The sequence below is a fragment of the Lissotriton vulgaris genome, unplaced genomic scaffold (assembly GCF_964263255.1).
Source record: "Lissotriton vulgaris unplaced genomic scaffold, aLisVul1.2 SCAFFOLD_663, whole genome shotgun sequence".
Taxonomy (NCBI): Eukaryota; Metazoa; Chordata; class Amphibia; order Caudata; family Salamandridae; genus Lissotriton; species Lissotriton vulgaris.
This window is the reverse complement of record NW_028255020.1, coordinates 769,607-796,920: the sequence shown is the minus strand read 5'-3', so window position 1 is coordinate 796,920 and position 27,314 is coordinate 769,607. Positions and strand designations below refer to the sequence as shown.

Here is a 27,314-nt window from a genome sequence, read left to right as displayed (position 1 = left end):
GGAAATTAAGGGGGGGTGCTTACTGGGCCAAGATGGTGGAAGTGGAACGGTTCCGTAATGAGCATCGGTTGAACTGTGCTCATGACGGAACCGTTCCGTCATGACCACGCCCGTTTCCGTTAGGGCTCAGCACCAGGCGGTAAATCGTACCGCACGCAAGGTGGTAAGGGGCTTCAACCTATGTTTAACATTAAATAAGAATGTGATGGAAGGAAGGTATAATTTAATCTCAGCTACTGATAACTGCTTGAGCGACATTGCAGTTCATCATTTTTAACGGCTGATTACACACAGCTAGTGTAGCTCGAGCCTAGCCTACTTCCCGTTTGCTGCTCTACTGATGTGATGTATTATCCATTCAAATCTTAACTAATCTTTTTTTTTTATATCTGCTAAGGGCTTAACTCTTGTTGGAGATGTTCCTTGAGCGATGAGCAACCCCATTATGCCCTACAGCGCAGCATCATTGGATGGGGACTCACCACAGAGCTTGGTACATATGGTTGTATGACGATCCATCGCGTGCAACATCCTCGCGTGCGTTCGCATCGCGGACAAAACATCGCAATGGCATTTACATCGGCCATTTTCTCATCGCACGACGTTGCGCCGCAAATGCGGCCTTGAAACAGGATCGCGTGTCACATCGGCGACATAACAACGCTAGATTTTTTGTAGTTGTACTCGAGAAGCCTTTCTCTCCCGGCTCAGCCGCCCCTCAAGAAAAGTTGATTATTTCCAACACTGATGTCACTTCCCCAGCAGTACAATGCGATAATATTAAAAAGTCTGTCCCTGCTACGGAAACTCATTTTATCTGTGCTGCATCTATTGCAATGCCAAATTTCCTGTCCCTGGCTTTGTTACCCCCACCCTGCGGAAACTAGCTCTTTGTTAATTTGTGGCCAGCCACCTACTCATCCAGCTCACGAACAGATGAATCGATATCAAAACACAATACAGCATTACAACTCTCAGTGCTGCCAGTCTAAAACTACTTACTCCAAGTCCCCCTGAATATTTAAGTCCAAAGGTGGATGCCAATTTAATGCTCACGAACTCCGCCTTTCAACATGGCGGCGCTCCACTCAGGCAAACCACCTAGCACCCAGAAGTGAACTGAAAGCATGTTCATTCTAACAATCAGGGCACCCCTCTTCAGGAGAGAAGCGCCTAGAAGTAGTGCAGGTCATGCTACTTATATTCACACATCTCATTCATTTTTTTCTTTTATCTAGAGCTTCCTTTCCATTATTAAGTTTGAACTCCAACCTTAGGTTAACACAGTTTAGGCAGCTGTTAGCAGGATACTAAACGAAAGCTGAACAGTAGTCCGGCTCAAGGCGGTGTACTCGCACAACTGCAGCATCCTTGACCACGGCTGGTCTCTTTCAGAAATGTGAAAACAGCATCCCTTGCTTCCTCGATAAAGGACAGGCAGCTGTTGGAAATGTGATGTACGCTCTGGTGATGGAAGCTGTGGATCTTGCTGGCAAAGAATATATAGAAAAATAATGGGTCAAGCAAATAGAGGAGCCACATGTGCCTACTTGTGAGGAGTTGTAAACTTGACTGAAAAAATATATATGCTCTTGCTATCAGTGGATGGTAGGAGGCTTGAACCTCGCCTGTCAGCACCAAAGTCTGTTTATGTTTCCGTCAGACCACATGTCGTTGCAGTGATTGACACTGATGTTTCGCTTTCTTAAATAAACATAGTTCGAAATATGCGCTGCTTTGCTTGTTTGTGCTAGCATATGCGCTGCGCTGCTTCCCATTGTAAGTAAATTCGATGTCATCAGCAATTGTGCTCGCATATTGTACATCATTTAAAAAACATGATTCAGAGCAACATTTGGCATGTCAGGACCAGACCGTATTTTAGGGCTGGCTTTGGCTTACCTGTCTCGCCTGTGTCATGCATCACAAACATGTAATACATAAACATACACTGACTGAAATAAACATTGTTCTTTAATAATTGTGCTCGCTTCCCATATGCGTTGCTTAAAGTTAACACTAGCAGGTGTTTAAGAAATATCATATGTTAATGTGAACATATTTAAGTATATTTTTGTTAATTCCAAAATATATCTGCTCTTGCTATCAGTGGATGGTAGGAGGCTTGAACCTCGCCTGTCAGCACCAAAGTCTGTGTATGTTTCCGTCAGACCACATGTTTCAGTGATTGACGCTGATGTTTCGCTTACTTAAATAAACATACTTCGAAATATGCGCATACTTCGAAATATGCGCTGCTTTGCTTGATTGTGCTAGCATATGCGCTGCTTCCCATTGTAAGTAAATTCGATGTCATCAGCAATTGTGCTCGCATATTGAAATGACATAAATACACATTCTTCTTTAATAATTGTGCTCGCTTTATTGAACGTGTTGAGCATGTGAGCGACTTAAATAAACATTGTTCTTTTATAAACATTTTTGTTTTATAACTGTGCAAACATATTTAAGTATGTGCTCGCATATTGAAATGCCATAAATACACCTTCTTCTTTAATAATTGTGCTCGCTTTATTGAACGTGTTGAGCATGTGTGCGACTTAAATAAACATTGTTCTTTTCTAATTGTGCTCGCAAAGTGTCAGCATATGCGCTGCTTCCAAGTAAATTCGATGTCATCGTTACCGATGTAATAGTCAATGCGATGCACTTGCATGCGTCCTGATGGCATGCGATGTGATGACGGGCACGATGTAATCGCCTCGTTGAAATGTCAGCGCGATGCGATGTATCCGATGTAAGGGGCGCTTCCCGGTACATATATGTCCTTCACATGGGGGTGGGACATCTTTAGCATCTATGCCTCCTCCCACGGTTCTTCCGAACATTTTGTAGGGCCGGTAGATGGGCTTTATTAGTCTCATAGTTTGGGCGGATAACAGTTGTTCTGCTACTCTGATATTATTTCCTGTTGCAATTGTTTCCTTGCCCTCGCCCCCAGTTATGGCTCATTGCCCAGGAACATCCATCCCCCCTCGTACTGCCCTGAGCCGCAGTCATCACTGCCTGTCCCGACACCTCTTGCTCTTGCTGGGCTAACCTCCTCTGGGGCTACATTTTGTTTCCCACAAAACCTACATTAACATCATAGTTTACAATGTGCAGGGTATTCACACACCCTTGCGCCGTTATGCCGCGTGCTCCTACCTTAAGTGTAGATCTGCTCACATAGCGCTGTTACAGGAGAAGCATTTAACACTAGCTGAGGCAGGCAGGCTTCAGAAACTGTGCAGGTGTCAAGTGTTCACCACTGATTATTCCTCCTATGCAAGGGGAGTATTGCTCTAGGTGAAACCAGGAACCCCATTTGTGATGGATGACGCTGGGGCAGACACTGAAGGCAGGTATGTGTTCATACAAGGCCGTTTAGACCGTTATCGCCTCTTGCTAGTATCCATATATGCCTTCAACACAGATCAGGTCTTGTTCCTGCATGCACTATCTACTAGTCTGTCGTGCTGGAGTGCAATCCCATGATTCATTGGGGGCAACTTCAACTATATCCTTAATACAACTCTAGACCGCTCTTCCCTCCCCTGCCTGAGACACCGGCCACGTTTAATGCCCGTGCACAGGACGATTGGCTCCAGCATTGGCAACTCCTTGATGTGTGGTTCTCTCGCAATCCTGTCACATGTGTGTACTACTTTAGCTCTTCCCTGCACAAACAACATGTTCGGTTAGATCACTTCATAGTGTTGGCCAGCTTACTCCCGGCTGTCATACAAACGGATTACCTAGAGTGTATTCACTTGGACTACAACCCTCAATTCCTACAGCTTGCATAGGAGATAGGAATCCCTGCCATCCTGCGTGGCTCCTGCAACCCGCAGTGCTGGAAGACCCACCATTTTGCGCCTCCTTAGGCACTGCAATTGCCGATTACCTTGAGTTTAATGGCGGTTCTGCGAATGACAGACTATTTCCTTCTTACACAGTGTGTGACTACAGGGGTCCCTGAGCCCTTTCTCCATGGGGCACAGATGACCCACAGTTAGGGTAAGAGAGATATGAGCTGGCCTCACATCACTTCAAAATGTAACGCGCAATGCACAAGCGCAGTTTCACACCGACAACTTGTGCATGCAAATGTGCATGCTAAGTGTTTGTCTATCATTTTCCAGCCCGTCGTTGTAAACTGTGTATTTGTTTGGCATGTTCTAGGAAAATGTGGAATGACAAAGGTCAACCCAACTAAAAAGTGGCACTAACAGGGTTGTATGCCACAATATGATCCAGTGTTTCGTCCTATATGTGGTACTGTTCCATCAACTCCTTACCTTTGCTTGAAACTCAATAAAATAGATACCAAAAAAAAGAAATTGGGTTTCGTATTGCATTCAATTTGAATAAAATTCAAATGTTTTTTATGTATCCTACTGCAAATATTCTAAGGGTAAAGAATCATGATAAACATCCGATAGCAGTGTGGTAACCCCTTCAAATTTCAAATACTAAACTGTATGGCAGTACTTAACATAAAATCAGAAATAGGTCAAGTCTATAAACTGTTAATTTCTCCACGTTAAAATATAATTAACAAATATGTCAGACAATTGAAAGTACATGGTTCAGGATTACTTACATGTGATGAAATATACATTATACAGTCATCCAGCTTTGCCAGCATTGGGATAAACCCTTCACTATTCACAGACAATGTGGGAGAATTTAGTTTCTATAAAAAAAGCAAAGTACTGTTAAAAATTAATTTAGAGATCTTGTTAAAAAAAGACTTTAATTTAGTGTGTATTATGCTTTGTCATAAAATCATACAATGCACATAAATATAAAGTTCTTAGCCTTATTAAAATACAGAACACAATGAAGGCTTCCTTTAAACATCAAGTGTTGCTTAAAAGGGAAAAGGAAGAGACTGTCAGGAAAGTAACTGATAGAATCGCAGTACTCAAATGGGCACTATACTATAGACACATTCCCGGACCTCGCCTGCAATTACCTGTCAGATGCAGCCTATCAGTGCTACCCTGTATGCATAACACAGGCCAGTATAAGGAACATGACTCTCTATTAAAACAATCCCAAAGGATATTTCTCCATAAAACACAGCATAATGCAAGGCATGGAGTATTGAAACACTACTCCAGACAAAACTAAGCTAGGCAAGAGCTATAGACCAAGCCTTCAACATCATGAAGAATGCTCCTGTGCAAACTCTGATCTCTCAACCTCCCAGAAACCCACAGAAGGGAAAAATAACCTATTTTGCTAGTATGCCCTTGTGGCATTGTGCCCACATATAAATATATCTTTGAAGGCATTCTGCGTGCATGACGGGTCGAAATGTAGACACTGTCAGGGAGAGGAAGCAGGCCCTAAGTTCTCTCCTGCTCAAATATCTCTCCAACAGCATGCTGTACTTTTTTATGTCTGGATTTATTTCACTGTTATCCACACTTCTGCCATCCCCTGTTCCCTCCAGCCCTCTCTTCATCCTTCCAAATTAAATGTCCTGCTCTCTCTTTATCTGACTGCCAATCGAATAAACCCCCAAGTCAGCTACCCACAAAGCACCACTGACCATTCCGAAGAGATATTAGCATTTTGTTGAAGACACCCACATCTACAAGGCATCTTCAATTTGCTCTCTACCGTGTCCCCTCGTTTACATTCTCTTGGCCCTCTTTTCATCGCTCTTGTCACTCCTTATCACTTTGAGGCAATGCTAGGGTGTCATAAATCACTCTGGGGGAGAAAAAGTGTGTAATACAACAATGCGTCACAGCAATCAAAAGGGTTAATAATCTTGGACATCCTAATAGCAGCTGAAGTTTATGATGAGTGTGTCAGAGTAGGCCGTATGTTGTCGTCTCTGCTGCTTATGTACCCTCCAGCAACAGAGTGGATACAACGCTGGAAATCACACTCCAGCGAGGTCTTCCTTCCTCCAGCAATGGGAAACCTGCATGTAAGAAAGGGATCCTTACGCACTTCTTCACGGCACAAGGTCAATGAGCCACAAAAACCTCTACTCCGGGGTACAAAGACTCAAGAGTCCAGTTTGAGGGGAGGGTGACCTCATGAAATACTGTCAGTTAGAGAGCAGGATTGCAACTCTTGAATAACTTGCACACATGGTTTGGGACGATTAAGACGGACACTGAAACACCTATGGACAATAATGGGTATCTGTGGTCAGACAGAAGTGAACATTTAAATCATTTTACTAAGCGTGACAACTTGCCCTTACGAGTTGTTTGTGGACTAGGGAACAAGCAAAAAAAAACACCCCTCAACTATCTCTGAACTCAATTCCATGGAGGGAGGCCTGAGACAACAGTGGCAGGACCCACCATCTTCACATTATACAAGCAAAACATCTTTGGAAGAAAAGTATGTCTGAAAACTCGGAAGAAAGAGGCGTCTTACATCACTATTAATTTCGCACTGAGGTGCTAGTATGTAAACAATATGAAATATGTGACACATTACATTTTAAACTTACAGTGTTTATAGTTTCTAATTCATTAAAATATGAAAGTTTCTGTTGAATGCTTTCAGCCAAATCAACGAGCTCGGACTGTGAAAAAAACACAAGATAAGAAAGTAGGGGTTAATGCCGAGTTATTACAGCTATACCAGTCTCAACTAAATCATGCATTGTATCAATTATAAGCTATCTTCCATATTTAGTTGCTACATTATGAACATACCACATTTCCACCCCAGTTCATTTTAAGATATATCCGTTTAGCCATCCGTCAGACCGCCACTACTGTTTCATTCTGTTGAGTTTCTGTTTGCATGTCCGCTATGCCTGACTGTATGTTGGCTGGGCCCAGCCAGTTTCAGCTACATTTAGCAAACTACAGTCTATTACAGCATTGTTAGCAATCAGCAAGCGACATTAACATGGGGAACTATGTGTTAACGAGGCAGATTGGCACAGAGTCGAGGAGGCAACTGTGCACTGACACCGAGGGATCAGGTGTGTATGTGTGTGGGTGGGGGTGGGGGCTGGCTTTAAAATCTCGCCTCCATTACATTCGTTATTGAGACCCCTTTACATTTGTCTTTGACCCACTTTAATAAATAGCCCAGTGAGTTATCACGTAGACTGTCACACCAATCAGACCGCAGAACGAACGGCCTGTTAACATTACTTTCCTAGGAAGCTCATGAGTAATGTACTGTTTTTTAATTTTTTTTTTTTTTAAAGTCATCGGTCAATAGCAGAACATGGGAAAATATAAACGGTACAGCTAATACATCAGAAATAATGCAAAATACGAATTTTAAATTACCAAACATCACTGAGCGCACTCAGCAAATAATAGTTATACTGTCCCTTTATATAAAGCGCACAATAATGTTACCTGATCCTCGCTACTTAATAGAGGTTAGGTATAAATCCGTGTTTCAACTACTTGTGAGCCGAGTTTAAACACACATCTGCGCAGCAAGCGCCGATTCCACAAAGGTGTCCAACCACTACTGACATTCTTTTTTTAAAAGGACAGTCTAACCGTATAAATCTGCCTCTGGCGCCATCTTGTGGTTTAATACACATGAGTAGACTTGAGCCGAATTCCTTACAGACTTAGTTTAAGGCTAAAATGAATGAACCCTAAGGTTTAAGTGCGTACTAGTGAAGTGTAACCGGTCAAGGAACGTTGCTATTTTTACTTGCGAATTCAACTGAGGCAAAGTAGATAAACGTTTAGGCCTGCAACGTTGTCAAAAGATAAAACAAAAATGAAATATTTGCATTATGAAAGCTGCCGGGGAAAAAGGCATTCACGTTGTCTAAAAACAGAATACGTGTTAAGTGATGAAGTAACAGTCATGCATACCAGGTACGAATTAAGGAGCGAGTCTTTATTTCTTAACTGCCTTTCTCCGTGCCAAAGGAGTCTGAACTCCATTAAACACACAACATTCGAGACCCTGTCAGCAACATCTGAGGGCAGGCAGAATACATAAAAATAACAATCCCACCCCCTCCCCGCCCATTCATTTCAACAATACCAAACAATGAGAAACAAGAAAGCTTAAACAATGCTCCAATTTAAAAAAACATATATTAAGTAAAATAATTTTTTTTTTAAAGTAACACAAAAGTACATCATCACATTGAACTGATTAAGAACATACCATGTTTCCATATTTTGAATATCACATGTAACCATTCTGAGAACATAATTAATGCTCAATACATCATAAAATCCTTGTGACACAGGATTTTTCCCGTCACTTCTCAGTGTACTTTTCTTTATAGTACTATCAACAGAATCAGACAAATTGACACCTGAAGTCTCCAGATAAGTCTTTATAAGAGTAGCCCTTGAATTTCACAAGCATGGACATATTCCAAACTTCTCCTGAATCTAAAATAACAGCATTTCTCCTTACTTTACTGATGACAAAGAGGCCCAATAAACGAAAACTATCCCTTCCTGATAAAATCATTTTTTTCACCAGTACAGCATCCCCCTACTTTCTATTGCCCAACCTGCATAGCATTTTTCCTGTCATATCTAGACATAATTCTGCTCATGATTCTTCTATCGACCAGATATTTATTCCTTAGAATTTTTAACCTCCACTCTCACCTTCGCTAGACTTAACCACGATGGACTTAGTTTGGAGTAAGGTCTTCTACCTTTCAATAAGAAAAATGGAGATTCCTTGGAAATATTATTAGGTGCATTATGATGCGCCCAACAAGTTTCCAGCAAAATCTAACTTAAAGGCGAGCCAAGCAGACCACTCTTAACATAATTGCTCACCACCATATTCATCCATTCAGCCAGTCCATTTGCTTGAGGAGAACAGAGAGCAGTTTTTAGGAGTTTAATAGAAAAATCCATTTAAGAACTCACACATTTCTTGCGATTTAAATTGCATTCCATTATCCCTGATCAAAAATTCAGGGATTCTTTGTGAGAAAACTCTTCTTTAAGGAACTCTATCGCAGTCTTATGTTCACTACAGCCACACATTTAGTCACCACCCACTTGGATGTGTAATCTACCAGCTACATGACATACCTTTCCGTATTGGGCATCAAATCAAAAGAACCAACTATATCAAGCCCCAGCTTTGTCCAAGGTTCAGAAGGAATTTCTACGGAAGCAAGTGGAGGAGAACGGGTAACCTTGCACTTCTCATTGTTGGCACACTGTCAACAATCACTGACCAACACCTGAATCGGATGGTTCATTCCAGGCCACGAATGCCACTCTCTCTAACAAGTCTTGGTCAAATTCCTGCCTAAGTGACCTCATGAGCTAAGTTAATCAACCTTCATTTTAAGCTTAGCAGTAGTACCATCCAAAATCTCTGAACACTCTCAGAAATGTCTTTAGCAACCGGCTATCCCTTTAAAATAAAATCCAACTAAATGGCCATAAACTCATCATCAACCAACAGAGAACTTCAATGATCACTGTTAGAGGTGCTCTCTTGAACTGACCCAATCTAATAATGTTTTCACTTCCACTATCATCTTAGATCATTAGCCAAGATGAACAATCAGCTGTGCTGTTTTTGGACCCCGGAATATATTCCACACTAAAATTGAATTCAGAGAGTCCTTCATTCCATCTCTTTATCCTGGGAGTAAAAACATATATGAAAAAAATCCGTAACAGCGGCCAATGATCCAATCTCACGCAACAAGGTATGCCCCACAAAAAAAAATGTAAAATGGTGAATAACACAAAAAAAAGAGCCCAAATCTCCCTTTCAACAACTGAATAATGTTCCTCAGCACCTCTCACAGCACGTGCAAGCAAAGCTATGACATTTTCCTCTCAATCACCCACTTGTGTCAACACTGCACCCAACCCACCAAGACTCGCATCAGTGGAAACAGTCTTCAAGCACGCATCAAACTGACCGAACGTAGGCATGACAGTATTATTTTCCTTGATGGCAACAAATGCCTCTTTACACTCCCTGACCCTTTAAACTTCGCTCCCTTCTCATGTAGGGATCTTATGGGCTGTGATAAACTGGCAAAATTTGGCAATGAATGTAAAGCATACTTCGGCAAAGCCCAAGAACGAGTGCACTTAGTCCTTGTTACCAGGCAAAGGTGCCTATACAATTCTCTTAGCTAAAAACAATTTTGGACTTAGTCCTCACCAGAAATAGTATGTCCCTGATAAGTGACGGAAGACACTCTGAAACTACATTTCTCCTTTTTCAGCGTAAGACGTGACTTTTTTAGCCTTTCCAGAGCCAATCACAGTGTACCATCGTGTTCTTCCTTTTCTTTATCATAAACTAAAAGATCGTGCTGGAAAAATAAAACTCTTGGCAAACCATCTAGTACTTTTGCCATTACTCTGGAAATAGGCGTCTGCCACACCAAATGCCATTCGTACAAATCTGTAACTGCTACAGCTGTGACGAAAGATGTTAAGTGCCTAAAATCTTTAAGTAAAGAAACTTGATGGCATTGAATGGGCAGGTTTTTTGGAAAATGAAACCTACTCGGATTGAAACCCCCTAGTAACATTTTCTAGGAGTGTGCAGTGAAAAACACGAGGTTTAAAAACTAACATGAGGGAAAATGACGCTGCGCAAGCGCATACTAAAGCACTGAACTAGGCCGCAAATGCTTGACTAATGAAAATAAAGAGGCTAATGCTGCTTTCGAGCACATTATTAACGTTTGCTAGGAAAAATAACACGGGTTGCGCATGGTTAGATGCAGCATTGGGAGGATGCGTAAATAAAATCATTACAAAAGGAGTAATAATAATTGTTTTATTCTCTTTAGAGGCATGGCTTAAGGAGAATGATTTTTACAAAATAATCAGAAAAAGCTAAGAGAACGTGGAGGGAAGGCAAAGGCGAGCAACTTTTGAATTTACGTGTGCCTGCCAAAAGTTAAATGTGGCGACGAAAACTATCAGCAAGTGAGGAACGTTTCCTCCAGAAGTAAACGAGTGGCACAAAAAGTAACAGATTTTGAAACATTAACAGAGAAAACGAAGCTAAAGCCTGATATTTGTATACTTGTGGGAAGATGCTGTGATGAATTTAAAAAAATAAAACATAACATTGACAGAGATGGACATGTCGAGTGTGGTGTGACAGTACACCCCCTTCCTTAACCAATCAAATGTAGAATAGCTCCTTATTTTGAAACAAGTGTGGGTTGGACATTTGGGTTTTAGGATATCATTGAGGTGCCCGGTGGGAGGGGTGTGTGGAAGGCGTTTAGGCAGATCCTTGGGAGATCGTCGCTGTCGTCAGTTTTCTGTAGAGGCCTACTTGTTTCTTTCTGTTATTGCCCGAGAGTAGATTTCCTGTTCCAACTGGGTTAGTATAGATAGAACAGTGAATTTGCATAATTATTTGCAAATGTATTTTGTCTCTGAACCATTTCTCTCTTCGCCTTTCCACTCCTTCAATGCACTGTCAATATGATGTGAATTTTGTCATTTCCTTTGCTAATAACTTACTCAGTGATATTTCATGATTTTATACTGTGCCTTGGTACTTGATGAGCATTTATTTCACATTATTTAGATAAACATTATAAATATACCCATTTAGTCAGTCTTTATTTAGAGTGACTTTATTATTTTATTACCTATAACTAACCAACTATAAAAATATGTCATTGCCACATTATTTTTTATGAGAAATGCAGGTTCTATTGGAGATTGGTAAGTTAGGAACAAACTTTGCATTACACTGAACCCAGGCTGAAGGGACTTTGTTGGGTAATGTAATTGGGCCTAGTTTATTGCAAATGTGTTGTTCCCTGATCGCTGGATCAGCATACAGAAGCCAGAGCAATCACACAGGACAATTTTCCATCCTTGATTATGGAAATAATTTCAGAAATGTTGGGCAATGGTTGACGATCCACCAAAAGCTGTTGTTAAACCCACAAAAGTCCACACACAACCTTAATTTCTTACCCCCATTTTGAGGTGCTAAAGCTACTGGGGTGAGCCATTCTGATGACAATTTCCTTGCTTACTACCCCTAGAACATAAACCTCGGGGTGGAGCACGAGAATTCCAATATGGCCGAGAAGATTCGCCCGCAATAAACAGTAAGTGAAGTACAGGTCTTCTTCGATACGGGAAATCAACCTGGCATAGCTGTGGAAATTAGAAAAATTAATGTACATAAGCGGCGTTCATTTGCCTTTTTCCATTCCCCTCCCTGTAGGCTCCATGAATACCGTGAAAAATTGACCGCATCATTCCGCCAGTAAAAGCCTGTGCCCATATGTACATGACAGCCATTTTAGGCACCATGGCCTTTTGCCCGCTCATTGGAATCCCCGGCTTCCCTCCTGCGCGTATTTGAACACCCCCCCCTCTCACATGCATAGACCATAAAACCCTCTCCCTCTGCGCGACCCTGCTCTGAAAAGCAACCCTCCTGCTTGACCCACGCAAACCCCCCCCCATTTCCTCTTGAAGAAGCATCCTTCGCCTCAGCTGACATAACCCCCCCCCAGCTGTGCCTGGCTGCCCCCGCTCTCTCATGCACGGGTCATAAGACCTCTCTCTCTGTGCGACTCTGTCCTTGGGAGTCACGCTCGCGCCTGACCAACACCTCCTTTCCTTTCATGAATACCCCTCTGTTGGTAAACTCTCCCTCTGCGCCTGATTGTCCACGCGGCATGAATACCTCTCCTTTGATGACCCCTTCCACCGAGTCCGATTGTCCACACTGGTCCGAGGCCATCGCCTAAGCCGGGAGATACAGTTTACTGCCCCTTATTGTATGGAGTCACTCCTCTTCAAAGGACCCACTATTGATCCTGGCCTCCCCACCCCCTGGGGTACGATCAGGCGCACACATCCTAAGAATCGGCGGAACACTCAGCTGCATGATTGCCCCCTCCTCTTATCAGCAGGTTAAGGGCCTCTATTGTGGATATATGTGGGGTGGGATTGACACGAGGATTACGGGGGATGTCTTTTCCTTGTTTCACAATGTCGTGATTGTATTAAGGAGTGTTTTGTAAGGTATAAAAGACGATGTCTCAGAGCACTTGTTAGAGCACCTCCCGATGACACCTTGTTTCGTGTCTGAAATGACAGGCTCTCCTCATGAGAAATAAACTCTGTTCTTGTGTCCCTACTTCCAGCGCTCGTCTCTTTGTTTGGTAACTATTCAAAATGGGAACTAAGAGGCGCCTTGCGCCAGCAGCCTGGGCATCGGTTGTCATATGGGCTGACTTTTCCACAATTGGCGTCCCAACGCGGGGCCCATCAGCGACATAAGGTCCGGTAAGAGAGGCCCAGACGATGGGGTGAACATCTAAACGATCGGAGTATACCTGCCTTGAGAGGACCCTCGTCCGGCTGCTGATTGAATGAACTTCACCGATTCCGAACGGACCTCTCTCGAGTGACCCATTGTCCTGACTGGGATCCCACAGGACTGCTGCAGTAAAATCATGGAGTAAGAGAACGATCGGGCGCTGGAAGGAGGAAGGCGAAGAACTGCCCACACGGTCCGGGTAAGGTCGCGTAAATGCGACAAATTGTGAAATGATTGTTTGATTTGGATAATACTAGTATTACTCTTTTGTTGGTTCCTCTGGAGATTCACCGTCTGCAAACGGAGAAACAACAGGCTCTCCCTTTGCAAGCAGTGAAGGATAGGTAACGCAGACTTTTGTCCCCGTTGTAATCCGTCGTGCCTATCTTCCTCCCCCACTGTTTCCCGAACTGTTGTTTGTGGATTATTGTCTGGAGATTCTCTGTCTACAAACAGGGAAGAACAAGGTCTCTCTTTGCAGGTAGCGAAAAGGTAGGTAACGCAAACCTTTAACACGTCGTACCTACTTATTCTCCCCACTGATTGTTTGATTGACCGAACATTGATTGTTCGATATTGGTTCTTTTGAGGTATTCACCGCCTGCAAACAACGGAGAATAGAAATATTCTGTCTAGTCTTTGCCCGCCGTGATGAGATAGGTAGTGCAGACTTTTGTCCCCGTTGTAATCCGTCATGCCTATCTTCTCCCCACTGATTGGTAGCCTGTTTAGCCCGGACCGCTTATTAGAGATGAATCATCCAGCTCCACTGGAGGGCACACCTAATAAGGACATGTTCATTAAGTGTGGACTAGTCGCTATAGCTTATATTAGGTTATGGCATAAAAATACAAGAAAAAGAGTCGAGCGAAATCAGTAGGCCACTGATGAGTTATCAACTTCGCTAAAAATAAAATAAGAAGCGTTAGAAATAACACGCAATAAGAAAGATAAAAATGGCGAGGGAAGACAAGCTTGACACCAAGGCAGACACGAGGTAGATTAGGCTTCACCGCCCCTCACTGCTCCAAACATGTCTATCCCACCGCCCGCCACGCCCAATAACGGTAACATGGAATAGATACAAATCAATAGATACCTACCCCCATTCCGGAAGCTCCCGAAGTGCAACAGGTCCGCGGTTACGCCCATCCGGAAGGCGAGGCCTCGATGCGTGCAGGGCAGGGCTCGGCTGGCCGCCATTGGAAGGGGAGACTGTGGGGCGAACGGCCCGAAGGTTGTTACGGTCTCCCCATTCCCTTCTTTCCTTCTGCCCTGCGGGCCACGGGGGGGATGTCTTGCCTCAGCCACCGACCCCCCCCCCCCACTCCCCCCCTCTCTATCGCCAGCTCCGGCCATCCACAAAACCGGAGCCAGAGCAGGTAGTCCCGCCAGCGGCAACCCTTGAGAGTTACAGGTAGTCCCGCCACATGACAACGCTTGAGTTGCAGGTAGTCCCGCCACATGACAGGGGGGGGGGATGTCTTGCTGCCTCCGACCCCCCCCCCATCTTCATTGCCTGGCACGGCCATACCAAAGCGCTGGAGCCGAAGAACGGCGCGGGGTCGCTGGAAGGGGGAGGCGGCGCGAACGAGCCTCCCCCACCTCCCTCCAGGTGGAGGCTTCCAGCGACACCCCAACGCTCCTGCTTGAAGAGGGTCCATATCAAAAAGCGGGTTTTCTTGCCCGGGACGGGCACACGCCCTGTGCTCCTCAACCTTGAAGATTCTAAAAGAGCCGGGGGGGCCGACCTCTCCACGAGGCGCCCCCCGCCCCCGTCCTCCGATGGAGCCACGAGACGTCGGCGCACCCCTGCCGGCGCCAGCCTCAGTTTGGAAATGACTAAAATACTGCAAAGATACAGATTTGTTCAGTTCCGGTGGAACACCAGAATGACCCGGTAGGAAAGATTGTTGCCTCCTTCCCCACTTTTGACTGATGGTCCATATTGCTAGTCTGTTACCCCATTGCGAAAAACTTTTTGAACTGCCAAAAGAGGTTCTGGTCCAACCACGAGTCAGTGGAGGCATTCTGACTATACTGGGACCTGCCTGACCTCGCCCAAAATGGCGCCGATACAAAATGATGCAGTTTTTGGACAATGAAAGTAGATAAGATGGATATTGATTATGTGCTTGGAAAAGAAAGCGATAAAAGATGGATATTGATTATGTGTTGGGACAGTGAACTGATTTAGGGTGGGTACTAATTATGTTTGGAAGCAATGAATTGGTATAAAATAGGTACTGATTGAGCATTTGGACAATGAATTGATATACGTTAGGTATTGAGTAAATAGTTGGGCAATGAGATGATATTATTGAAAGCTTGAATTCTTGACACGCATTATACTCGCCCCGTAAGAAAGTTCGATACGATTTTATTGCACTGCTGCACTTTATGAAATGAATGGCCACCGACTTTGTTCCTCTTATGCACAGTTCCAGTCTGCTCCGTAGCCGGCCCACTGGGTTGTAGGCCCGTATTTGTGCGCCAACATTTTTAATTAAAGGTATTTTGAAAAAGAAAGTATAATTGTAGCGGTTGCATTAATGAGTTTCGAATGTGTTACTACTGTCTCCAATATAAGCGAAAAATAAGCAGCTTTATTAAGGTTGAAGGGTAAAAAGGCCCAATACTTAAGCAGTTACCTTATATGCCACAGATAACAGGAAAAAGTTTTAGATGCCCTTAAGCAATACAGAGGAAATGCCACCTGACCACCACCCTTACACATGACCTAAAAGGCCACGCTCGAGTGATTCATGTAGATACGCAGACCATCGATGATTGTCTACCCAACACTACTGGACCCTCTGGGCTTAAACGCCGAGATGGTAGAGAATGCGCCCCGTGGAGATAGGTCGAGTATGTGGTAGGTAAAAACATTTTCGGATTTATGCGCGTTGATGTGTTTTGAATGCTGCCCCCACCCCCTTCTTTCTCCTCCCTTCTGCAGGTTGCGCCGGAACATCGGCTGAAGTATGGAGGAGTGATGATCGAACGACCGACGAAAGGGGAAGGAGGGGATTTGAGCATAGTACTTATGCTAGCGGATTTTGAAAGACGTAGACTTAGATATGACTGTTCCTCCTTAGAACGTAGCAACTGGGAGGACGGACTGACATAGAAACTTGACGGGTTAGTACTGTATGACGGAATTTGACTCTAACTAGCACGCTAGATAGTGCAACTATGACGTTTAACTAGATAGGGAAAGGACAAGGAAAAGTCCCGGGGTAAGGGTTACCCAGGCACCACCCGTCTGGGAAGGTAGGAATGTTGTTGATGTTCAAAATATACCACCTCCTTCTCACACTCTTATAGATATAGCCAAGCTGTCCGACTGTTCTCCCGATCAATACCCTCTGTTGCCTCAGCCTGGAGAACTTCTCACCAAAAGAAGAGAGTCAAAAGTGATTTAGGATCCAACCATGGGCAATAAATAGCCCGACCAGGTTAATTTCTGACCGGCTGACTGAGGTGTAAGTATTAGCCAACGAGAACGCTCGAAAAGATAGCAAGCGAGAGGAAAAAGGAGGAAAAAGGTAAAAAGAGCTCAGCCCGTAGATAAATAAGATATTTAAGATGCGCAGCATGCAAAAAGAGATTTTTTTCTTTGGCCAATAGCTGTTCTATGTTTTGTTGTAAATATCTTTGTATGTAATACATGTACTGTCTTCCTTCGTCTGAGTTTGTGCGTATGTACTGTATGGGTTTATGTCTCCCCTCTGTTCGCGTCTCTTTGTTACCTGACCCCTGCTGTTCTGTGTTGTGAGCGCACTAAATGACCTATTTTCGTACACGTCTCTCTTTCTCTCTCTCTCTCTCTCTCTCTCTCTCTCCCCCTCTATCTATCTCTCTCTCTCTCTCTCTCTCTCTCTACATGTCATACGTGTACCGAATGGCTCGTTTAGGTTGCGGACGACTCACTCTCTATGAGAGTCCCCCTGTTCCATCTTCCTTTTTGTGGTAAAATTGTGCCTCGCTGGCACCAGTCTGATTGGATACTTATTGAACGCGAAGGTGTTCAGCGAAATTGACAGAAACTAAAATGATTGTATCTCGCCATATTACTACCTCTCCTTTCTGCAAAATGAATGAACTCGAATTGGCTAAGAAAGAAAGGACAGGTAAGACGACTAAGGTCCCCCAATCTGGCCTTTTATAGGGGAACTATATGTCAATGGCACCCTATTTTTCAGTTCATCAGAGACAAGCGCCAACGTCTAGATTGACCCCCAATGCCCAGATTGCCCCACCCCTTTGCACCCAAGCGCGAATGCCCGAAGCGTCCCCCGCCCCACTTGACTGACCCCAACTGCTGTCCCCGATGTATAACTAATGACCATGAGTAACTGTCACCCCCGAGAAAAACCTGTTTAACACTGTCTTTCGATGATTGCACCCCCGCTCTGTTTGAAAGAGTTAGCCAGCTCTAAAGGGAAATGTTAGACTGTTAAGGCTCTGGTTAGAAAGACGAGTCTCCCTGGAGGTTCCGAAATGTTGAGTTTGATGAAATGCGCAGTTGATAGGAGTCTGATTTCTCTCCATATGTGTCATGAATAGACGATGAATAAAGTTGGCATGAACCCAGTAGGAATGCCGACATATACACTGCATGGTAATAGACTTCTGACTGTGACCAATGAACGTATCTCCCAAGTGCGTAGGATTGAAGGAGGAATTCACATGCATAAATGTCTTCTCCTGCCAGTTCTCTAAAGGTTGTTTTGTACCTATTCAAAGATATACGATCGCCGGAGGAGAAGGGTCGGACGTGACGTACAGCCTGGCTGCAGATCTTGAGACACATGTGACCTCGACCAAAGGTGGAGCTGCAGAGCAACAAGATACGGGACATGACAGCAATCTCAAACGTGGAAAATGAAAAGTTGACGGGCTGCCCTGAAGCCCTCAGTCTGCTAACCCACGTGTGCCTGAAGTCTTCGCCCCCTTTTTTGGGCCCGATTGATGGGCCTGCCTGCCCGTTATCCTTTGCTCCCTTGGTCCCTTGGAAGTGTCCGAAAAGATTTGACCCCACTCCGCCCTCTCTTCCCTCGACTATCCGACACCCCCTCTTTCCCACATGACTTTTTGACTCAGACAAGAAGAACAGCATTTAGATGGAAATGGGGTTTGCCACAGAAGGAAAAAGGAAACACAGGTGCCGAGCATAAGGCACCCTTAAAGAATTGGTTAGGGAACAGGACTGTGGTCTGACAGCAGAGGACTGACCGCACCCTGCAACGCGTAAGGATAGATCCGAGCTGGACCTATAGCTCCCCCGCCGGTGCTCAACAGCGCCAACGAAAAGATACGGACGAGAGCCTACCAGTGATGGCTCACTGCTAAAAAGACACTGTGACGAAGATATATTGGACTGAGTTCCTCCCTCAACCACTTGGTATTGTTTTCAAAATGTTTGTCGGTCACCTTTAGAGCTGTAGAAAGTCAGAAGCATTTATACTGTGTAGTATGCTGCACTCTAGGCTTGTAGTAACCCAACAAATGTAAATTTCTATGTATTGCATTCTGCCAATCACATCGACTGCTCATGTTTATATGCAATCTGCTAGTATTGACAAATCTTCATCAACCACATGTTTATATGTACACCCATCGATTAGGAAATGAACTTTCTTATGTAAAAAGCGGCGACTGTGGAAATTAGAAAAATTAATGTACATAAGCGGCGTTCATTTGCCTTTTTCCATTCCCCTCCCTGTAGGCTCCATGAATACCGTGAAACATTGACCGCATCATTCCGCCAGTAAAAGCCCGTGCCCTTATGTACATGACAGCCATTTTAGGCACCATGGCCTTTTGCCCGCTCATTGGAATCCCCGGCTTCCCTCCTGCGCGTATTTGAACACCCCCCCTCTCACATGCATAGACCATAAAACCCTCTCCCTCTGCGCGACCCTGCTCTGAAAAGCAACCCTCCTGCTTGACCCACGCAAACCCCCCCCATTTCCTCTTGAAGAAGCATCCTTCGCCTCAGCTGACATAACCCCCCCCAGCTGTGCCTGACTGCCCCCGCTCTCTCATGCACGGGTCATAAGACCTCTCTCTCTGTGCGACTCTGTCCTTGGGAGTCACGCTCGCGCCTGACCAACACCTCCTTTCCTTTCATGAATACCCCTCTGTTGGTAAACTCTCCCTCTGCGCCTGATTGTCCACGCGGCATGAATACCTCTCCTTTGATGACCCCTGCCACCGAGTCCGATTGTCCACACTGGTCCGAGGTCATCGCCTAAGCCGGGAGATACAGTTTACTGCCCCTTATTGTATGGAGTCACTCCTCTTCAAAGGACCCACTATTGATCCTGGCCTCCCTACCCCCTGGGGTACGATCAGGCGCACACATCCTAAGAATCGGCGGAACACTCAGCTGCATGATTGCCCCCTCCTCTTATCAGCAGGTTAAGGGCCTCTATTGTGGATATATGTGGGGTGGGATTGACACGAGGATTACGGGGGATGTCTTTTCCTTGTTTCACAATGTCGTGATTGTATTAAGGAGTGTTTTGTAAGGTATAAAAGACGATGTCTCAGAGCATTTGTTAGAGCACCTCCCGATGACACCTTGTTTCGTGTCTGAAATGACAGGCTCTCCTCATGAGAAATAAACTCTGTTCTTGTGTCCCTACTTCCAGCGCTCGTCTCTTTGTTTGGTAACTATTCAAAATGGGAACTAAGAGGCGCCTTGCGCCAGCAGCCTGGGCATCGGTTGTCATATGGGCTGACTTTTCCACATAGCTGTCAAGGCAGGGAGGATCGATAATGCGGATAAAAATGTCGCAGGAAAGCAAGAAGGGGTTCTCGGTTGGATAGCACGATGACAGAGCCACAACAGAGTGGAAAAGAGCATCGAGGTGAAGCCGCCAACATGGAGACCAGGAGGGGATGCCGACCAATATATGAGAGCAAGTGAGGACAGAGAGGGACGCTGACAAGTCTTGGAGAGGCAGCGCGCAGAAGCAAGAAACACCTGCAGAGACAAACGCTGAGCAGCAGGTTGCTGAGGCGTGTCTAGGGAGCCGTGGCATAAGCAAGTCTTGAGTACCACAATATGGGCACACCTTAAGAAGTGGGTGACAGGTGGGAAGCACTGGTACAATGAGATCCCTCCTTTGGAGTTTACAGAGCACCTACCCTTCTCTCCTTCACTACTCCCTAGCACTATCCATGCTAAGTTGCTGGCACGTGTGAGGAACACAGAGCGGCTTGAACCACTAAAACATGAGTGAAAAGGTGACGGTGGCACGAGTTATATAACAGACAACTCAGGAGAGTTTTCTTTTCTTTTTTCTTATGTCCTACGGTTTACATCGCCTGACCCGGACAGTGTTGGTTTGAGAAAGCCTGTCAAAGGCGGACAATACCCTCAAAATGCATCGGAGTATACTGTGTGTTTATCAAAGAGAGTGACTATAAGGCGAGAAGCCTTATACAAGTACAAATAAATTCTGTCAAAGCCTATCCTTGTGTCTAGTCATGTCAGACATACTCTTACAACCCATAAATCCATTAACCTTTTCAATTCATTCCTGAGGGTCTCACTCATCAAATTACGAACTTTCCTTATTTTTGAACACATGGCACAGTGGTCTGCTTCTAAACAATTTTGTGCTCAAAATTTTTAATAATCAAGCTCCTTCACGAACACCTAGGGAAATTCTGACAATACATCATCCACTGAATCAAAATATGACCACAATAATGCACATTCAGCTAAATTTGGATTAGGAGTTATACCCATATCTCCTTGGTGTCTCGACCTCAACAGATTGTCTCCACGCTTAGCAAAATGCACCTTGTCTACAGTTTCACTTTCCATAAGCAGAGTAACCCAGAACATCATTCTTCGTCCCGCCACACACACACAGAGCCCCACACACACACAGAGCCCCACACACACACACACAGAGCCCCACACACACACACACACAGAGCCCCACACACACACACACAGAGCCCCACACACACACACACAGAGCCCCACACACACACACACAGAGCCCCCTACACACAGAGCCCCACACACAGAGCCCCACACACAGAGCCCCACACACAGAGCCACACACACACACAGAGCCACACACACACACACAGAGCCACACACAGAGCCCCACACACACAGAGAGCCCCACACACACACAGAGCCCCACACACACACAGAGCCACACACACACACAGAGCCACACACACACACAGAGCCCCACACACACACACAGAGCCCCACACACACACACAGAGCCCCACACACACACACACAGAGCCCCACACACACACAGAGCCCCACACACACACAGAGCCCCACACACACACAGAGCCCCACACACACACAGAGCCCCACACACACACAGAGCCCCACACACAGAGCCCCACACACAGAGCCCCACACACAGAGCCCCACACACAGAGCCCCACACACAGAGCCCCACACACAGAGCCCCACACACAGAGCCCCACACACAGAGCCCCACACACAGAGCCCCACACACAGAGCCCCACACACAGAGCCCCACACACACACAGAGCCCCACACACACACAGAGCCCCACACACACACACAGAGCCCCACACACACACACAGAGCCCCCCACACACACACAGAGCCCCCCACACACACACAGAGCCCCCCCCACACACACAGAGCCCCCCCCACACACACAGAGCCCCCCACACACACACAGAGCCCGCCACACACACACAGAGCCCCCCACACACACGCAGAACCCCACACACACACGCAGAACCCCCCACACACACACAGAACCCCACACACAGAGCCCCACACACACACACACAGAGCCCCACACACACACACAGAGCCCCACACACACACACACACAGAGCCCCACACACACACACACAGAGCCCCACACACACACACAGAGCCCCACACACACACACAGAGCCCCACACACACAGAGCCCCACACACACAGAGCCCCACACACACAGAGCCCCACACACACAGAGCCCCACACATAGAGAACAGAGGCCAGAAAAAAACGCTCACAACGAAGGAAGAAGGGGCAGGAAAGCAAGCACAACGAGGGGGCAGGAGAGCAAGCATAACCAACGAGGGGGCAGGGGGGCACAAAGGCACAAAAACCGGATTACAAGCAGGGCACAGAGGCACAAAAACCGGATCACAAGCAGGGCACAGAGGCACAACAAGCAACGAGGGGGCAGGGGCAGGAGAGCAAGCACAAGCAACGAGGGGGCAGCAAGCACAAGCAACGAGGGGGCAGGGGGGCACAGAGCCACAAAAACCGGATCACAAGCAGGCCATAGAGGCACAACAAGCAACGAGGGGGCAGGAGAGCAAGCACAAGCAACGAGGGGACAGCAAGCACAAGAAACGAGGGGGCAGGGGGGCACAGAGGCACACAAACCGGATCACAAGCAGGGCACAGAGGCACAAAAACTGGATCACTTTCATTACTCACATGCCTTTTATCACTTTGAATTTTTATGATTGTTTTTTCACGAGTGTTTGCCAATTTTTAATAAAGCTGCTCCAACATAAACCAAGTTTTTCTTTTTAAGTGCTATTGGTACCTAGTTTGGGTGGTGTTGCGGTGCGGCCAAAATGGGGGTATGGGGCTTCCTCATGACAAAGCCTTAACCACATGGCTGCTGCAGGGATTTTTGCCCTGTGCTGCAGATTCTGCATTCCCATTGTTCATGACGAGCTCAGCTCGTCATCAGCACAGCTCCACTGTGCCTCATGACGAGCTGAGCTCGTCATGAGCATGGAAAGGGTTAAAACAACCTACTTGTAGCAAACGGATTGAGCATAGATAAGCATAAAAAATGCCAAAAGGCCTTTTAATTTGCAGTGTTGTAAAAAAAAATTTACTTTTATATTTTAAGGCATAAAGATAATGTGAGCGTCCTCAAGAAACCAAATGCCCCCTCTGAGCCTCGTCGGCTCGAGAAACAACACTACCAGCTGAGGGAGTGGCCCGCTGCCCACTGGGGCCGCTCTATTCTCAATATTGCCCGCAACCATGGGAGTCCCTCTCGGGGGACTCTGAAGTTAAAAATGCCCCCAAATCACGGTGGAGCGGCCCACTGCCAAATGGGGCCGCCCGAGACACCAACAGCAATGTAGGAGCAGCCCTCTGCAGAGCGGGGCTGCTTGGGTCAAGGCACCGGCGGGGTACGGGACCTCGCACCTTCCCCCCCCCCCCCCAGTCGGCTTTCACTCACCGGCTTCCTGGACCTTCAGCGCGTCTCCTTCCACCGCAGCGGGGGCAGGCACTGGCAATGTGCCTCGGGCCCCCTCCACCTCACGGACACAGCTGCTGCAGGGCACGGGGCTCTCCTCCTCACCCGGGAGCCCCTGATGCGGAACAGGCGGCTTCTCTGTGTCCCTGCTCCTTCTCCTCACGGCCGCAGGCGGGGCTCTAATGTAACACGGGAGCCCCGCGGACTTCAACTGCTCGCTCCCTTCCTCACTCCTCTGCACCGGAGCGCGGTGTTGGCTCCCTTCCACTTCCGGTTTCTCTACCCACTACTTCTGGGTCGTCGCAGGCAGCGTGGCGGCCCGGAGGGAGAAAAGTGGATTCCGGCAGCAACCCAGAGTAGGCACCCGGAAGAGGAGGGATCAGAACGGGGTAAGCACCGATATTTTAAGTAATAAAACGGGGCAAAGCACAATTTTAAAAGAAAGCGCTCCTAAGCGGTAGGGGGCACAAAAACGACAGATAAGCGGTATTAGAGAGCTGTACACAACGCAACAGATTCATATGCAGGTCGGGCAGAAATGGCTGCCGCAAAGCTCTGAAATGTTCTCGATTCGGGGGCGTGTTTTTTGCGGAGTGACGGATGACGTCACAGATAGAAAGAACGCAAAAAACACGCCCCCGAATCCGAAAAAGACGGGGCTTAAAAGGAGTGACGCCCCTCTCCTCCAATGGCTGGCCTCCGTTTAGGAAGCCAGCCAATGGAGAAGAGGGGCGGGTTCAAGCCCCCTCTAAGAAACATAACATCTTCGGCTCCGCCCACTGCTACGCAGTGCGACGGTCCTCGACCTATAAAAGTTTCTCCCTCTTTAGTCTCACCTACCCCTCTCTCTTCTTTGATACCCTCGTGTGCACCTCACCTTTCTCCTTCTAAAAACCGGAACGTTAGCTAAATTTCCAGAAATCTACCAGGGCAGCTTGTGAAAATCAGGTCTGTCCCGGCAAATCCGGGGCGCTTGGTCACCCTATTTCTAACCCTTCGATATACGGCTTATGACCCCCCGCCCCCCTCGTCTGGCATTCTCGCCCCCTCCTTCTATCATTTCTTGGCCCTTGGAACACGCTTTCTATAAATATGTCCCATTTCCATGTCAAGCGGCGCCCCCTCTGTTGCTTTCTCACCCTCTCTACTTTGCTGTCCCTTTGTCTCCTTTTCTCTCTCTGCCTCTCGCTCTCCACTCCTCAGTATACCCACCTCTCCCTTTCTCTCTGCGCCGATATTGCTTTACTGTCTCCATTGTAATATATTTTGACCATAGTAATCCTATCCACAGTTTCTAAAATCATTTACTCTCTTTTTCAATTCTCATTCTTTTGCCCTCTGTCCCTCCCTCTATCCCTTTAATGCAGTTGACCATTACCTTTGCATACATTACCATTACCTTTGCATACAGCAATGCTTCTGCACAGACCTTATTGCCTAAGAAGCTCCTCCTCCTCTACCCATGGTTGCCCCTGGAGCTCATTGTAAATATCATACCATGTATGAGGTCCTCAAACAAAACAACATAGCAACTGGCTATATGAACTACATGCAGCGGCAGCTACATCCCGGGCTCCTCCATTAGATGTCCCTGCCACACTCCAGTCAGTACAGAGAAGAAACCTGCTGAAGACCGCGCGCGCACTGCAACCGATTCAACAAACCCACTTGGAGCACACAAGAGCATCACAGAGCAGAGGTAAAGTCTGAAACGTCCCTGGAACCCATTAGCCGGAATCAGGCTCTCAGATTTAACCCCCCCAACAGTTGTTTTGCTTTTCACTTACTGCTTCGTGCCTGGCAAACATGACGCCACTTCCCCCCTGCCCCCCCCCCCCCCAGTTCATTTAATAGTGGAAGGGGTGCTCTTTATTCCAACAGGTCTATTTCTTTATTCCTGCTAACATTGGTTGCAAATGTAGAAGACTTTTGCAATGACTTAATTATTTAGTCAACATTTTCCGTAAATAAATTCCTTCTGTTGTTTCAGGCACGACAGGTACATTTTCCAATACTCTTATTATTAAATACAAGTAATTATGTTTTATTTATGTGTAGCAGGATTTATGCATATTCTAGTATGTACTAATATAGTCCGTTATCCCCCCCCATGCTCCTCTGCTTAGTGGAATTCAAACTATTAGAAATAAATAATGCTATATAGACTAATTATTTGTAAATCACTTGTGCCTTTGTAGCTACTTGTCAAAATATGTGATTCAGGTTGGGACCACATTATTATTTTTTTAATAAAAATGGCTTAATTATTTTTTCTCCCTCCAAAATATTTCTCCACTTCATTGCAAGCCAGGTGGGAAAACAATGAACCCTGATTGAAAAAATAATAATAAATCAATCTTTTCTGTTTCTAGATGTTGGCATGAATGTATTATGAAAAAGCAAAAATATTCAATACATTGCAGATTAAAATAGTAGATTATCTGTTGTTATTTTTATACTCTTATTAACGAACACTAGTTGTGCTTCACTACTGCACTTTTTCTCATGCGGAACCAAAGAAACCTCATACCACACGGATTACGTGGAGGTTCATGGCCCTGTGAAAGCCCAACTCAAGTAAAGTCAAAAAGGAGGTGCAGTCCACATACAGAAACAAGCATTGGCATAGCCAATAGGTCTCGCCTTTGGGACCTTTTAAGTCTTTAACCATGCAACAGTTGATATTGTTGCACCAAGGATATTGTGCTGAATAACTAAATACTTTTAAGGTCTCAAAAGCGAGACCTATTGGCTATGCCAATGCTTGTTACTGTTAGCACCTTTGCTCCTTAATATACCTTGTTGTACAACCTCAACACTACCACTCTTGGACTCAACTAGACTCACAGGTTCATTTGCTACACTTACATCCTTGCGCACTCATCTCTTGCACCCACTATGTGGTGTTTTCCATTCCTTCCATAATAGCTATTACCTCTTTAAGGTTCAGGTTTGTTGCAAGTAGTTGTTCTTGTACCTTTTGGCTATTGGTACCCTCACTTACTGATCCATTATCAGTGAGTCGCTAAAGTCTTTGCTCCAACACCACATTAATTTGAGAACCAAAATGTCTTTCAATAATTAAAACTGACATCTAAAATACATTCAGAGGCTCACCCTCTGCATAACCAACTGGATTCTCATATAGCTTTTAAATATGTTCCTAACCTCAACCCTCAAATTATGAAGCAAAACAGCTTTCTGATTGGGGAACTTTTTTCACCCCCAATTGCCAATAAATACGAGACTAATATTTGTTTCCATATCTTTGAAGGCAACAGGGTCTCTCCTTTCTCAGAGAGAAATTGTTGAGGTTGAGTCATACTTGTAGTTGCCATCGTATATTTTAACACCTTGCGCGCTAGCGGTTTTCCCGCTGTGCACTGACTTTTGCGGAAACCCGCGTTACATGACGAGCTCAGCTCGTCATGAGCGTACGAGAGCCGTAACTCATGACGAGCTGAGCTCGTCATGAGCGTCAAAGGGGTTAAAGCATTAGTCAACCGTAGAATTACTGCTTCCACACTGTGCAGTTAAGTGAGCTGTGCTGGACACTGAATAGCTCTTCTTTATGGTGGTTTAACTTTAGCCTTATTAGCATGTGTGAACAGACAGTTTAGGAGGAATTATAAAAGATCATGTTATCTCATCCCCAAACTTGCCCACAGCTCTCCTTATTCTGTTCAAGGTTGCCAAAATTCCCCACTAGTGTGACGCTTCACAGGAAGGTCTATGATCACGGTTGAAATCCAGCCAGATCTGATCCTGAAGACCGTGCAT

At 45.7% G+C, this 27,314-nt stretch overlaps 1 protein-coding gene across 1 annotated transcript in view; it reads right to left on the bottom strand.

Annotated features, from left to right (window-relative positions):
- The window catches only part of LOC147659349 (conserved oligomeric Golgi complex subunit 3-like), a 258,308-nt gene that overhangs the window by 155,755 nt on the left and 75,239 nt on the right, over positions 1–27,314 (bottom strand). Inside the window, exons 5-6 of the mRNA XM_086951828.1 lie at positions 6,488–6,562; positions 4,607–4,699 (exon numbers count right to left, since the gene is read on the bottom strand). Of these exons, the coding sequence (XP_086807954.1) occupies positions 4,607–4,699; positions 6,488–6,562 (168 nt within the window). The remainder of the gene's footprint in view (positions 1–4,606; positions 4,700–6,487; positions 6,563–27,314) is intronic.